General features: G+C 35.4%; 1 protein-coding gene across 5 annotated transcripts in view; it reads right to left on the bottom strand.

Annotated features, from left to right (window-relative positions):
- PTBP2 (polypyrimidine tract binding protein 2) overlaps positions 1-14,711 on the bottom strand; it is a 53,262-nt gene that overhangs the window by 23,441 nt on the left and 15,110 nt on the right. For 4 of the 5 annotated variants that reach the window (XM_049807323.1, XM_049807324.1, XM_049807325.1 and 1 more), the window contains exons 3-5: positions 14,393-14,468; positions 2,030-2,202; positions 1,465-1,608 (exon numbers count right to left, since the gene is read on the bottom strand). In XM_049807323.1, coding sequence (XP_049663280.1) covers positions 1,465-1,608; positions 2,030-2,202; positions 14,393-14,468 — 393 coding nt within the window. The remainder of the gene's footprint in view (positions 1-1,464; positions 1,609-2,029; positions 2,203-14,392; positions 14,469-14,711) is intronic. The other variant, XM_049807327.1, reaches the window with a different exon arrangement.

Below are 14,711 nucleotides of genomic sequence, written 5' to 3'. Positions count from 1 at the left end.
AATTTGGCTGGATGAGAAAGCTTTCAAATACAGAAGTTTTGAGCATAAAAGAATAAAAAAAGGCAGTCTACAAGCAATATCTGCACGACCTTTATTTTTCCTTACAGAAAAAAAAAAAATCCAACTGTCTTGTGTTTTACAGAATGCCTCATAAGATACTAGTTTGAGTGCTTACTGCCAAGTACCTATTTATATTATTTAGTTCTAAATAAAAGAAAATAGAGACCTGAAAGACTGGGAATATGTTAAAATTGTGTATTAATGCGTATGGTGGCATAAAAGCTGCTGAAAAGTCAGTACATTTCATATGCTGAAAAGGTGAACACATGAAATACAAAAACAGTACCACCACAGAAGCCGGAGAACGTTAAGAGAAAGACAATGTAAGAGAAAGCTTAAGGGAGTATGTCCATCCACTGTATGTGCTGACAGAATTAAATCTCTACTCTATTTTTTCAAAAGTAAATGAAGGTATTTTTCTTTTTTTTATAACTGACTTTTTTGGGGGGGAACCAACCCTCAATATTTAAAAAGTACCTTTAGCAGACAAACTTCCAAAAGATTCTAAGGAACTGGAATGTTTAGAAAGATCGATAGGAAAATCAACAGTATACTTGATCTGAACCAAGATGTCTTTCAACAGATTACCATGAAACTGTTTTTAAAGGTAATGGCTATAATTTTACTAGTTATGTACCTTACCTTAGACAGGACACAAGCAACAGGAACTGTAACTTGGTACTTACGCTGTGTTTTTTAACACCAAAAAGAAAATATAAGAAGTTAACCTTAAAATAATCATCTGACTTGTGGTAAATTGATGCCTTTTTCTCCCCCTATAATTTGTACAAAATGGTCACGTTACTTTTGCTAATTTTCCTGTTCTACTGAAAACAGATACATCATCTATATTTATTTTGAAATAGGTTCTGCAGAGGCAAGAGCAAAACATTTTTTTGTTATTAAGTATATTCATCTCTACAGTGATCATTAAGGTATTCTTCTCCAGGAACAGCAGATCACATAAACTGAGGTTACCAGTGCTACCAGTGATCATTCAAAGCACTGAAATGCATCATTGGCATCAGTCATTATCCCTAGGGAAATTTCAAACCAGCATTAGAATCTCAGGTGTTAGAATTAGAAAGTTAATTTTTTTATCCTACAGTCTCTAAACTAAGATGAAAACTTATCTTATGAAAAAAAATTAAAGTTAAAAGACACTACAGAATCTTTTCCTTTTTACATTAAGGAACATTAAGAAAATTCATTGTAATGGAAAGATCACACAGAAAGCAAATCCCTTTAATGTCACAAAATGGAATGATCATAGGTGAGACTACAGTAGTATTAGAATGTGGACAAAACCAAATTATTTAAACATATGCCACATGAGCCAAGAATACATGCCATGCCTCATTTTCTACTGTCTGCATCTGTAATACTACATAACAGTAAACATACCTGGTTAAGTGTGTTATCAGTCTTTAGTTCTTTATGATTGGAATACTGAATATAGATAGGTTGGTTACGAAGATGAGGCGTCACAGCAGAGTAGTAGTTAACCATAGTGATAGCTGCTTCTTCTGTAGCAAGTTCTAAAAATGCCTGTAATTAAACAGTTAATTTTCAGTATTTACAAAGCAGATAATCTTGATATTAGTAGCATATAAAAAGCACTTAAAGGGTTTGATAACACATTTTAACAAATACCAGTCTTCAGAAGATGTCATTCTCTACATACCAACTTTATTTGCTAAGCTAATTCATCTTCAAAAATTCATCTGTGAAGATGCAGGACTAAATATTTATCTTAGAGCTAACTTTTTGCTTTACATAGCTTCCAACCATCCTCTGTGTCCCCCTCCCCAATTTACTAAAAGACAGTATAAGTTCATTTAAAAAATTTAAGGAACAAAGGCTCTTTTTTTAAATACTTACTGTTACATGACTTATTTCAACAGCATTTTAACAGCATATTTTGAAATTAGACAGTAAGCATACTAAAAAAAGGAAAGCAACAAATTACCTGATTTTTCCCTTTCAGCATGAGGATGTTGGTTACCTTACCGAAAGGTAAACCTAAAGCAATAACTTCTGTTTCTGTCACTTCCCCAGGCAATTTCCTGATATGAAGAACACGAGAAGGAACCCCATCCATTTTATCGTCACCTTTGAATTTCTTGTTGTCATTACCATTGGCTGAAAGACATATTCAGACTCTATTTGAAAAGTTTACTGATATTATTAGTGCCTTATTAAAAAATGGTTTTAATTATAAATATGAGATAATTTTTAAGTAAGCCATCTCTTAGTTTGATCTAAATAAAATTTGAGGCTTCAGAACAACTTCTGAAGAGACAAATCTTACATAGTTTCATGAAAGTTGGGACTGTTAAAGACTAACTGACCCGGTCTCTTACACTAACTCAATAGCCCTCTGTGATAACTCATTTTCTAAACAAGACAAAAACCACAGCAAATCCTCTTCATCTCACTTTCAGTGAAGCATCTCATATAATACCATGTAAGAATATTAATTATGACTCAGACAGGCTTGCATAAGAACTCTAAAGTACATTAAAAAAACAATTAAAGGTTGCCCAGAATTTTTTTGAAGGGAGAAAAATGGTGGTGAATAGTTACTAAAGAGCTCCTAAAGGAAAGTTTTAAGGATTGTTTGCACTAAGGAACCAGACACAAAAAGTAGAAAAATATCAAAGCAAGAAAGGAAGCATTATTAATGCTGAGAAGGATCACACTGGAGAAAGGGGATGACCCAGAGGACTGACATCACAGAAGTCTGATGAAATCCACAGCCTCAGAATTTAAGGACCAAGTACAAAAATGTCCATTATGAACTACAAGCTCACCAATAGAAAATGAAAAACCAACTAATAACCATGATGCAGCCAATATGGATAGGGGAACAAAACAAAACAAAAAAAAGAACCAGACAGGATTTTCCTAGCAGAAGCAGGGAAGCACTAACATCATTTTACAAAGCACCAGAAAGATACTATTCAGAATACTGTCCAGAATTCTTGTACAGAATTCCAGCAAAATTACAGCTTGAGTTCCTTTTTCGTGAGAATATGCAATAAAAGAGCTAGCCAGCTGGATGGAAGAAGTCTTGCTTTGGAATGAAGGCCAGAAAAAAAATTACTTACTTTGGTTAAAAGGTAATACAACTGCTGCCTACAAATATGTCAGTAGAGTAAACATCAGAGTCAAGAGCTAAAGAACAACACTGTCATAAGTTATATAGATATTAATGAATCAATGCTGGGAATCAGAATGCATTTAGATACAAGAGAAGCAAGTGTTAAGACTTCCTTTGTTCTACTTCTGGCTATAAAACATGCAAGTCAGTGTGTGAGCTATTCAACTTCCGATTTCACATTAGAAGAACAGTTCAACAGCTACCTGTATTTCCAAAAAAACACACAAATTGTGACTAGCAGAAAAATTATTAGAGTTCAAATCCATCGGTTGAAGGCTTATACCAAAGAGGATTTAAAAAAAAAAATTATGAACAGGACTACTTTTGTTTACTCACTAAAAAAGTAGAAACAATAAATGGGGGGGAGGGGGGAATCAATAGGAAGCATTTATGTATGTTTAGTCCTCCAAAAGTCTTGTCTTCATAATAAAGTTGATGGCTGTGATTTCCGCAGGGAAGAGAATAAATAAGTCCTCAATTATCACTCAGCTGTAACCACAGAATAGAATTCTGAATTTGTGCCAGGAAAACCATTTACACCTAATCTGATTCCCTGCATAAAAATATTGCATTCATTTATGACAGACTTGAGCACAGAAAGTTTTGCTAAGGGTATGCCTAATTCATAATCCAGAATTCAAGTTTTTAACTCAGTTTGCCTAAACCAAGCCAACTTACTCAAGATTAAAAACACAGAATGAAATGGACTGGGTTTTTTACATGTCAAGAACATCCACACTCCAGATTTGGACTTGAAAAGCCAAACCAGGTATGACATTTAACTACCTTTTCAATGCTATTAGAAAGGATCCACTTTTTTACTTTATCAAGAATAAGGTCATTCTCCATATTTCCATTAAAGGAAGTGATGGAAAAAGGATACATCTATACATCAGGAACTGTTTCCATCACTCACATATATCTTTTTCTAACAGCTAAACCTCTTCATTCTAATTTGAATGTTTCTACCTTCCACTTCAGCTATCCATCTTTCGATTTAGCTAAACCTAAAATTCAAGATATTCTCTTAGCTAAAAAAAAAGTATGCCTTAGAGGCAGGTCATCCCTTAACTCTCCCTGCCCCCCAAATAATAAAAAAATCCAAGACTGAAGGACTGAGCTTTTTAAAGAGTTCTTGCACTGCAGAACACTTTGTAAGTCTTTTCCAACTTAGTACAGCAGAAAAAACAACAAAAACATAATGACATCAGAAATAGTCAAAATTCAGCTAGCAGCATCTCCAACTGACAATGCTAGAAGTAGTTGAATCTATGCAATACGATGTATTTTATTTTGGTCTGCTGCACAGGAGGACAAATTTTGGTGGAACACAGATGACTAAAACTTCAAAAATAACACACTGAACTAGTAACTGAAGTCCATCCTTACATCTACACAGGGCTCTAACGTGTATCGTTTTGGAAAACGTGGCGAGACTGGGCTTCCAGCTAACCAGATTTCACCTGTTCAAAGTTGCACAATATACTACTTTATCCTCAAAGTGACAGACAGCCAAAGTTTATGAAAAAGTACTTCTATTTTTCACCTGAAGCTCATTACACAATAGTCTTCCCTAGTTCTCAATCCAAATCTCTACAAAACACTAGAAGAAAACATTGTAAAGTATGACAGGCTTCAAAAATGTATTACAAATAGCACATTTCAAACAAACTTGCAAAGAATGAAAGTATTATAGTGATCCTGAAACCAGATTTCCAATGCCTTTCATACTTAAGCTTTCTAAATAATTTGAATTCATTACAAATTTCAAAAATCAAATATGAAACCTTAAAATGAGAAATGAGAAGGCAAAAAAAGTTTTTAAACTAAAAGATTTTCTGAAACTGAAAAGAAACTTCTGTTTTTATTACATCACCAGAAAAGTATATACCATGGATACTCAGATCTTACAGAGCTGTTTTGACTTTTGTGTGGTTTTCAACATACAATTTTGACCTATTAATTTTTCCACAGCACAATGTCCAAGAATTTTCTTAAACTAAAGCTTCTATTTGGATTAGGGCTTAGGTAATCCCTATGTTACTAGTAAAAGTATCACTGGCCAGTATACAATCACTCACAAATATGTAATTGCAAATAAATGTTCCTTTAATAATTATTGTATTACCTGAATAAATTGTTTTTCCATCTATTAGCATTGCTATGTAATATCTACATTTGACAGTTTTTCAACTTTTGCTGCAGTAAGTTTAAAGAACAATTTTATGAGAAATATTTTGTTGTACTATTTTTATATATATCTTTTCCTAGAGCAGTTAACAGCTTTACCTTAACTCACGTATACAAGTCTCTCACACAATTTTATTTTTTAAACAATCTTAAACTAAGCATCTACCATTCTTTAAACTTTTTTCTTACTGTAAAAAAGAGAAGTGCCTATGCTAAAATGTTTAAGTGAAAAAGTATATATATTAAAACAATATACACAAAAAGATACAGAATTACACACTAAATAATGTATGGCAATCAGAAAAATGGGGGAGGGGGGAGGGAGGAGGGGCAGACAGGATGGGGGGACTGGCAACAAGGATTCTCAATGCTATGTAATGCCCAAACAAAGTTTTCAGTGGTAGGGCAAGCAACCATGACAAAAGTTGTTTATTACTTATTGGCAGAAGCATGCCTTGCACAGTGAAAGCTGAACGAAGCCCACCTTCTTAAAGTAAAATTTACCCCAAAACATTTAAGACTGGATTTTCAGAAAACAGAAGAACTTAACACAACATTGGTTATTACTGCTTTTCTTGAAAGCCAAGAGAACATGTACTGTTTCTACCTTTAATTATCCAGCCAGCGTAGCCTAACACTTACTATTTCAATAATGGCAGTAATAAAGTGTGTGTATGTGTCATATACTAAATATGCATGCACATACACAAGTGAATTTTTCAAAACATTTGTGAACAAGTGAAATTTAGCTTTCAGAACAGTTATTTAGAGTTTTTGGCACTGTATGAAACTTTTCTCCCTAACTTTAGTCTCTTATTTGCCATTTTAAAGGGTACTTCTCAGCTGGAGAGACACCATTAAATTGCACTTGGGAATAGAAAACCACAACATTTAAAACATGGGAACACAACTTGTTCAGAGACACTGAAAAGGTGAATTCAACTACTGTTAGAACAACAGCTTCATTCTCTAACAAATTGTACCAGCATAATCAGTGTCCATAAAGGTTAAAAGGTTTAGTCAAGAGCAAGGTACTAAAAGAATAACATTGTCTTGCAGTAGAAACGGAGTCTGTGGAGATAAGAGATAAACAAGTAACCCAAAAGATCCCTCCCTATACAGCAGGAGAAAGACAAAACTGCAGAAAACTGGAAGGGGGAAAGGGTATGTTGGAGGGGGACACCTCACAAGTCAACTAAATACTGCTGAGGAACTGTTATTAAATGGAAGCTTATTGCCAAGTAGGTATTTCATCAAGTAGTTTGGCTTTCACCAGACTTGAAAAGCCTGATCCAATTCAAACCTCTTGCTGCTATAACTAATAAAAATAAACATGCACTGAAGAGCATAATGATACAATATCTACATTGGGGGGGGGAGGGGGGAGGGAAATCACCATGAGAATAGCATGATTAAAACAGTGTTAGTATTAGTTCATTTATATTCAACTCAAGACTACCAAAAAACCCCCATCCTGTAACAGCCATTGCACTGATCTAAGCCTTCTTTGGCTCTCCACCAAGGAGAAGAAAAATCCAGTTTCCGTATGACATCAGCTGTCTACTTCTAAACAAAATCTCATCTCTACAAATGGCATTCAAAGCATTATTCTCCTAAATAGGATACTACACCCTAAACACATAGTTGATACGTAAGCCACATCCCTGTTGCACAAATTTCCTTCAGTTTAGCACAAATGAAGTTGTTGAAATTGAATGCTCAACAGTTGACAAAGCCTATAAATGGCCATTATCTAAACAACTTGGGTCCCTGGCATTTTTAGTCAGAAACTTCTATTTTATTAAACACAGAAATAGAAACCTATACACATATATAAGCAACAGAATGAAGTACAATGTACACAAGGAATACTGTAAGCATACAATTGTTAAAGCTATGAAGATGCAATGCTCCCAAGTAGTTTTTGCAGAAAAACTGATCTTAAAGTTCAGCATAACTCCTAACAAACAGTGAATAACTAACTTCCTGCTGATAACTATTTTTGAAAACATATCTTAATGAGACTTCATTTTTCTCTGCGCAGTTTTTTTTTCTTAATTTTTTGAGAAATACATAAATATGACCTAAAGTGTTCTGAGGCCAAAAATACGTAATTGACCTTGAAAATATATGAAGTCTTTAAATGAGATGTGTAATTTTCCTTTACAATAACCTTCTTTCATATTCACACAATCTCCTGATATAGAAATGTAACTATGTGGCTATGGGCAAAGATTTTGCATACAATAAAAAGTTGCTTTCACCTATTATTTCCTGGAAAGAAGGGGGGAAAAAAGTTTTGAAAATTCATCACAAGATGCTGATGATAAATCCCTGCATATCAGCATAGCAAAATAATTGATAAATAAATATCCTTTCTGCAGGAGTCAATATCTGTTTCACAACTGTCAGTACATACCACCAACCAATTACAAAAAAAAAAAGTAAATACTTAGGCTTTCCTGAAACACTTATTTCATCCTCCAATACAACCAGTTTATACATTGAAGTCAAGAAGCTTACTAACAGTATTATTCATTGTTGTTGCTAACGTAGAAAGTACTTCTTCTGTCACATTAGCTAAATATATGAAATTTAACGTTATCAAGAAGTAGAACATCGAACACATATCCACACAGGAAATATCTGACCAAGAGAAAGGTAATGGAATTATGAAGATACCTAGTTTACAGTTGTGGATTATGACCAGAGAGAAAGATTAAATATTGCAGTGGCTACTAAACACAATCATTTGCATAAAACAACCAGCTAAGGAAACCGCAGACAACCACAAATTGGGAAAGTATAACAGAGAACATTGTGGTTTTGTTTCTGAGGTTCTTTTCTTAAATATTTATACCCAGCCTGATGTCACAGATAAAATGTAGGAAGAGGGGACTTTTGGTCTGATCCAGTGACAAATTTCTCCACAAGTATCAATAGGTTCCCAAAACAAGAAAAACAGGACCTTTGTGTTTTAGTACAGACATCAAAAGTTCAAGCTAAAGATAAAATCTGGAATTTAAAATGTTTGAAAGAGCAAAAAAGGAGATCCTACATTCAAAAATAAGAGGAAAACATGAAGAATGTGAAGTACTCTGAAGTCTGCATTTGTTAACCTTAAAATTAAAGGGTTTTGCTGTTGTTTTGGGGCTTGGCGGGGGAGGGGGGGCAGAGTATGTTCTGCAAGACTTTGTACTTCAACATACTTTATATAGCCCATTATCCTTGCCTTGCTAGGCCACTACTACATGTGAAAGTTTTACCACTTGAACTAAAGCATTAACCAGTAGTAATAGGTGGATTTTTACCATGGACATGGGCCACGTGCAAAGGAAAATCTTGACTAATCAGTAATAAAACTATCTTATCATACAAAGAATACCACCTCTCAGGAATTTGAACTTATAAGTAAGTAAACATGGTCAAGCAATTAAAAAATTAACTACACAGCTTCTAACTGGCAAACCTGCCCATAGGCTGCCCCTCTGTTTCCAAATTCACTGAGCAGCACTGAGTAAGTTTTCTAAGCAACTACCATAGCACACTTACAATATGGTATAGTGGCTGTTCAATGTTGCACAGTCTAATGCACTTCCCCTTGGCCTTTAAAATATGTAAAAATACTACAGCTAGAGTGAAATGCAACTGAAGTGGAATAAAAATGAATTACCATGGCATAGCGATGCAGACAGAAATGAACTAAATTAATAATAATAGCCACATTTTATTTCTCCCATCCTGAGGTTGAGGGGTTTGGGTTTTTTGTGTGTTCGGGGTTTTTTTAAAGTTTCTTAATTTGCAAAAAGATATATTGTTCAGACATTCAGAGTATTAAAATTTAGTTCATGCACATGCCCAAGTATATCTGCAGAAAAATGTAAATTATAGTCTATTATTAAATTATTATACTTTCCAATCACACGTACTGTACTTCTTCAGATCTTTCCAATTATTATTAATTGTAATCAATTTGCAAACTTCAGAAGTAGATTACCTATGTTTAGACATCATAACCAATGCTTTTAGTTTAGACTAATAACCAATTTTACTTAATGTGCCATCAAAACCAGCACATCTATGTTTAATCCCCAAGTTAAATACAGCACTTGAAATATTATTAGCTTGTATGCCTCAGTGCTAAATATTCTGATAATACAATGAATTACCTATCAAAGCCACTGTTAACATTCCCTGCTAATATAGTAAAAATAAGATCAAGATTAATAGTACCGTTTAAAGCTCCAGGAGTTTGGTGAGCTCAGCTACAAAACGATTTTTGAGATGTTTTCACTGATTCAACTTCAACACACAAATGTGAACAATGAAATTGGTGGCAGACATAGTTAAAAACCTGCCAATCTTTCTGCTTCATCCCTTGTCTTTGACAAGCCAAGTTTCATAAAACTTTCATCAACATCTTTCACTTTTTATGTACATCCCTTTAAAATTTTAGGTTTTTTTGGTGTGGATTTCAGTTCATGGCATGAGCATCTTCATATATATATATAAAACTGTTCCTAAAACTTCCATTAAGCAGTCCTCCACTGAAAAGAAAAAAGCCTCACAAGAAGTTCAGCATAGAAGTAACCCATCACAGAGGAAATGCCTTCTCTAGTTCTTAAAGAAAAGGGACTTTCTTAGACTTAAAAGCTGCAGAATAAGCAACTGCAGTTATGTATTTACTGAACACACAGCACTGAAAGGTGGTAATAGTTGTTTATGTACAATGTGCATAACTAATGTCTTGAAAAACACCCAGAGACAAAAATATTTTTTAAATATCCTGGCTTCAGCTCTGGTTTCTCAGAATCCTGTTACCAAACCATAGTTTGCCTAAACTGCCTTTCTAGTCAGTCTGCTGTGCACCAAGACAAAAAAAATGAATTCACAGATGTTTATGACAAGGTTCTGCTCTCCAAAGAGATCGGAACCAAGCAAGATTACAATAGCAAATGAGAACAGACAATATTTTCAGAAAAGCTGAAGGAAAACACTGGTAGTGGTTCAAGCAGTAGTAGAAGGCCTGTGGTTCTGACAATACAACTTCAACATATCAATGTCAGCTGGTGCTAAAAAGCTCAGAAAATGAAACATCGAAAGTAAAAAAGAGAACTTATTAGAAAAGTTTAGATATTTGGTGACCTGGAATCTTACAAGCTGTCCTCCCTTGCAACAAATTCTGACCTAGTAGATGGGATTCTTCCCTCAATGTTTACAGAATGATTTTCTGCCATATGGCTTATAAACTAATTCAGGAAAAAAAATTTGTATATTTAAATATAAGTGCTTGACTGAAATGATATTCCACAACAATAAGGACAGTAATCAAATTATGTCCAAAAGAGGAGATATAAGCGTTCAGAATTAAGTGGTAAAAGAACTCACAAAGAAGTCATCCTCAATTATCCAAGTCTAAATTTCTTTTAAGGCTGTTCTTTTACAAAAGACACACAAAGTACTTAAGACAGTAACTTGACTTGTAGTGAATATTAATGTAACATACTGTCAATTTCCTTTCATCTGTACACCCTTGAAGATTGATACTGATGACAAAGCTGTTTAGAAAATGCTCAAGGACCAGCCCTTGTATTTTGAGCAATGTCCTCTGGACAACAGTCCAACATGCTAGCATTTTCCTTAATTCCATATTGTTTATCAAATTACCAGTGGTTCAAACAATCAATAAGAAAGCAAACCAAATGTTTGTCCAACAATTTTGCAAACATTTTCTTTCACAAAAAAACAGGGAGGGATTCATATGTAAGACTCCCTATAGGGCAGAGAAAGCATGCATCTTTCATGCCTTTCTCAGACTAAGAAAAAGAATTAGAGCAAGAGTATTCATAAAAGCAATAAAGTACTACAGTATTGTAACTGAACAGCAGCTGAATACCAAAAAAGCCTAATGGAACTGTTACCACGATAAAAGGGTAGGATGATCATTTTTAAAAACCTCATCTCCTTTCACCCCTGAAGACACAGCCCCCAGTTCTACCAAAACCACCCACTTCCGTGATAAGGCCATTTTTTTGACAACTTAAGCAATTTTGTTTAGGTTAATATTTCTATAGCAGAGATTCAGAAAGAAATGAGGCTGTGATTCACAAATTTTTGCTCTAAGTTTAGGCCTGCTAGAGCACTGGTACTGACAACTGGTTTTTTGATTGTGTATGCTTTTACCAATAAGGCTCAGAGGATTACAAAACAAACTGTGTCTTTCTTCTGTTCATTTAGGTATCTGTTTGGAAAAATATGTGATCAGATGTTGAAAATATCAAGGTAAAAACCAGATTAGATTTCTACGTACTCCAGAAAACAATGACGAGGTCTCATAAAATCATGACACTTCCAAACTCTAAGAATGAAAAGGCAAGAACAAGCATTAGTTTTAAGAATTACAATTTAGGCAGAGTTCCACAACATGTCTCCTTTACAAAGAATGTAATCAATGATTACAGATTCTCTTAAGCCCTACAAAATCCAAAGAAGATTCATCACTACCATGCCTTGGCTACATCAAAAAAACCAAACTCTGTTCACAAAAGTTTTAAATTCTTCTAAAGAGAAAAGTAACAACAGAACTGAAGCAAAAGGAGGACATTAATTTGGACATAAAGAATACTTGAACTCATTTGGCTTCAGGAGATGGGTACAGAAAAATTAACACATGGGTTTCCATTTCAGATCTAATTACTTCTGAGTCTACAATCTGAACTTGTAAACTGTGCAAGTCTGGAAAAAGTACTTCCAGACTCACAATAAAGAGAGATATGGGAGGATATATTCAGAAATAACACTGAACTGTGGATTTAGCCCACTCTACAGGGTTTTTTTAAATGCTATTTTACAAAGGCAGACAGGCAGGCAGAAGAGAAATTTGAAGGCAATCCCAAGAAACTGCTCAAAAACAAACAAAAAAAAAACCAAGCCAAAATGTCCCCCTTTCCACTGACCTCTATAGAGAATGACTTGAATTATAATACTGCATTCAGACTGGGGTTTTTTGTTTGTTTGGGACTACTTTTCCACCAACCTCCTTTATATATTGCACACTAATATGAAAACTTTTATAACAGGCAATTGATACTACAGAAACCAGGCCACTACTCAGAGCACTGTTGCTTGTTAATGAGATCGTTTCTGAGAAGTAATTTATGGTTCTGTATGCCTAGAGACATATCAAGAGGTCTTACTTGTATAAAATGTAAATAATAAATTCACTTGAAAACTCTCTTACAAATGTTTTTTTCTTTGGTAACAAGAAAAAAATCCCACAAACCAACACAAAACCCGAACCCTAAATCAGCTTAAGAAGGGGGGAAACAAAACCAAGGTGGGGAGGAGAATCTGTGTTTGTTAAAATACATCAAACTCCCAAGTCCATATAATGGAATCAAAGCACTCTCTTCCATTTTAAGAACTTTTTGAGGAGAAAAGAATTTCTATTTAAAATTTGAGCCTTCTTAGACAAGCTTCTGTATTTTTTCTGCTGAAAACTCAAAATTTTAATAATTCATATATTAAATTTTGTTTTCCCTTTAGCTTTTAATTTTGTTTTCCTTTGATAAATTAACTTACATTTAGTTTTCCTGAACTAAAAGTTTCTCTCAAAATACATGGAAAATTTGGTAACGTTCAGGACTTTGTCCTGTTAACAGTGCTCTCCCTCCCCCCCCCCCCGCCCAAATTCAAACCCTCACAGACACAACCCAAGCTCCTTTTCACTGTAGTTTCTCATTTAAGTGAAGCAAATTGCTGAAGCACTAATATCCAGCACTGCAGAGGACATCAAGAAAATGAAAATAAGAACAGGGACCTCTTTCTGAACCAGAAGGAAGAAAGAAAAGCAGGGGAGATAAACAGATGTTCCGGAGTTCTAAACTGGCTATGAATGCACTGCACCAAATTTTTGATCTATTCCAAAGAAGTATCATCTCTTCACCCTTGGTTACAGAACTGCCAATGGAAGTGGTTCTCCTCTCTTCTGCTGCCATTCTCCTCTACCCCACGATGCACTGAATCTAGCAACTGTGCAGCCACATGACTTATCAGTTAAATTGCTCCAAGGAAAAACTACACTTTTTGGCAGTACAGTTTAATGGTGGATTAGCTCATTCTGCAAGTCTATGAGCAGGGGGGGGAAGGGGGGGGAAGGGGGGGGAAGGGGGGGGAAGGGGGGGGAAGGGGGGGGAAGGGGGGGGAAGGGGGGGGAAGGGGGGGGAAGGGGGGGGAAGGGGGGGGAAGGGGGGGGAAGGGGGGGGGAAGGGGGGGGAAGGGGGGGGAAGGGGGGGGAAGGGGGGGGAAGGGGGGACTCTCCAAGGGAACTCAATGCACGTTCAACATACAGCAGCATTAACTGCAATAGAAGGCATTTCAGTATGTGCCAATTCGTGAGAAGCCTTTCCATCTAGCACCACCCAAAATTTGACTCATGAACAACATACTCACTTTGCACTGACATTCTGAGATTCTACCACTGCAATCTCAGACTGAAGCAGCAAAGTTAAGTTTCCTGCTTTAGCAGTCTAAACTAGAACAGAGCAAAACTCTGTTTTCCTGAATCCATATTATATTATGACACTTGCCCAGGGTTTTTCCCTGTAATGCCCAGACTCACAGATGTCTATGTGTAAAAAAGCCGATGTCATGCAGGAGTTGTTACGCTGTTTACCTTTGCTTGGCAGTTGTGAATCCTTACTTTGAAGGCAGCTGTACAAGGCAAGTGTAATTTTTCATCCCATCACCCACCAACAATTTAGTGCACAGACATCTGAAAGTTGCCTCTTGTTTAATGGGATTATTATTCTCAGATACCCAAGATTTGTGAGTATATACCAGGTCACTACAGTCTAATGCATGCCAACAGTTTATCTCTCTATAGTACAACGGATTCTTGTTTCAGTGTTCTCCCCTTGTAAACAGGAAATTAGTCCAAGTATAAATGATAGATTTCTCCTTTGAAAGGGCATCACTTACCAGTAACTACCATGCTGCTCATGTTAGAGTTCGGGCTATTGAGTACACTGCCTGAAAGAAGTTCGTCAGATCCTCTCTAAAAAGAAAGAGACAGTAAGAGAGTTTTTTTCCTCTATTTTGTGATTTTTAAAGATGATATTAAAAATTGTCAGTTTGACAGGGAAAACCTTTAGAAGAATGTAAGCAAGCATAACCAAACCTATTCAGATTTGGCAGACTTCCTCTTTTCAGATAAGTGCAATAACTTGAAATCTAAGTAAAGCAGTATATTTACATGGCAATCTTTGAAATGAGAGCAGCTTAAGCACAGTTGTTTCAC

The sequence above is a fragment of the Accipiter gentilis genome, chromosome 8 (genome assembly GCF_929443795.1).
Source record: "Accipiter gentilis chromosome 8, bAccGen1.1, whole genome shotgun sequence".
NCBI lineage: Eukaryota > Metazoa > Chordata > Aves > Accipitriformes > Accipitridae > Astur > Astur gentilis.
This window is presented reverse-complemented; position numbering and strand designations above follow the sequence as displayed.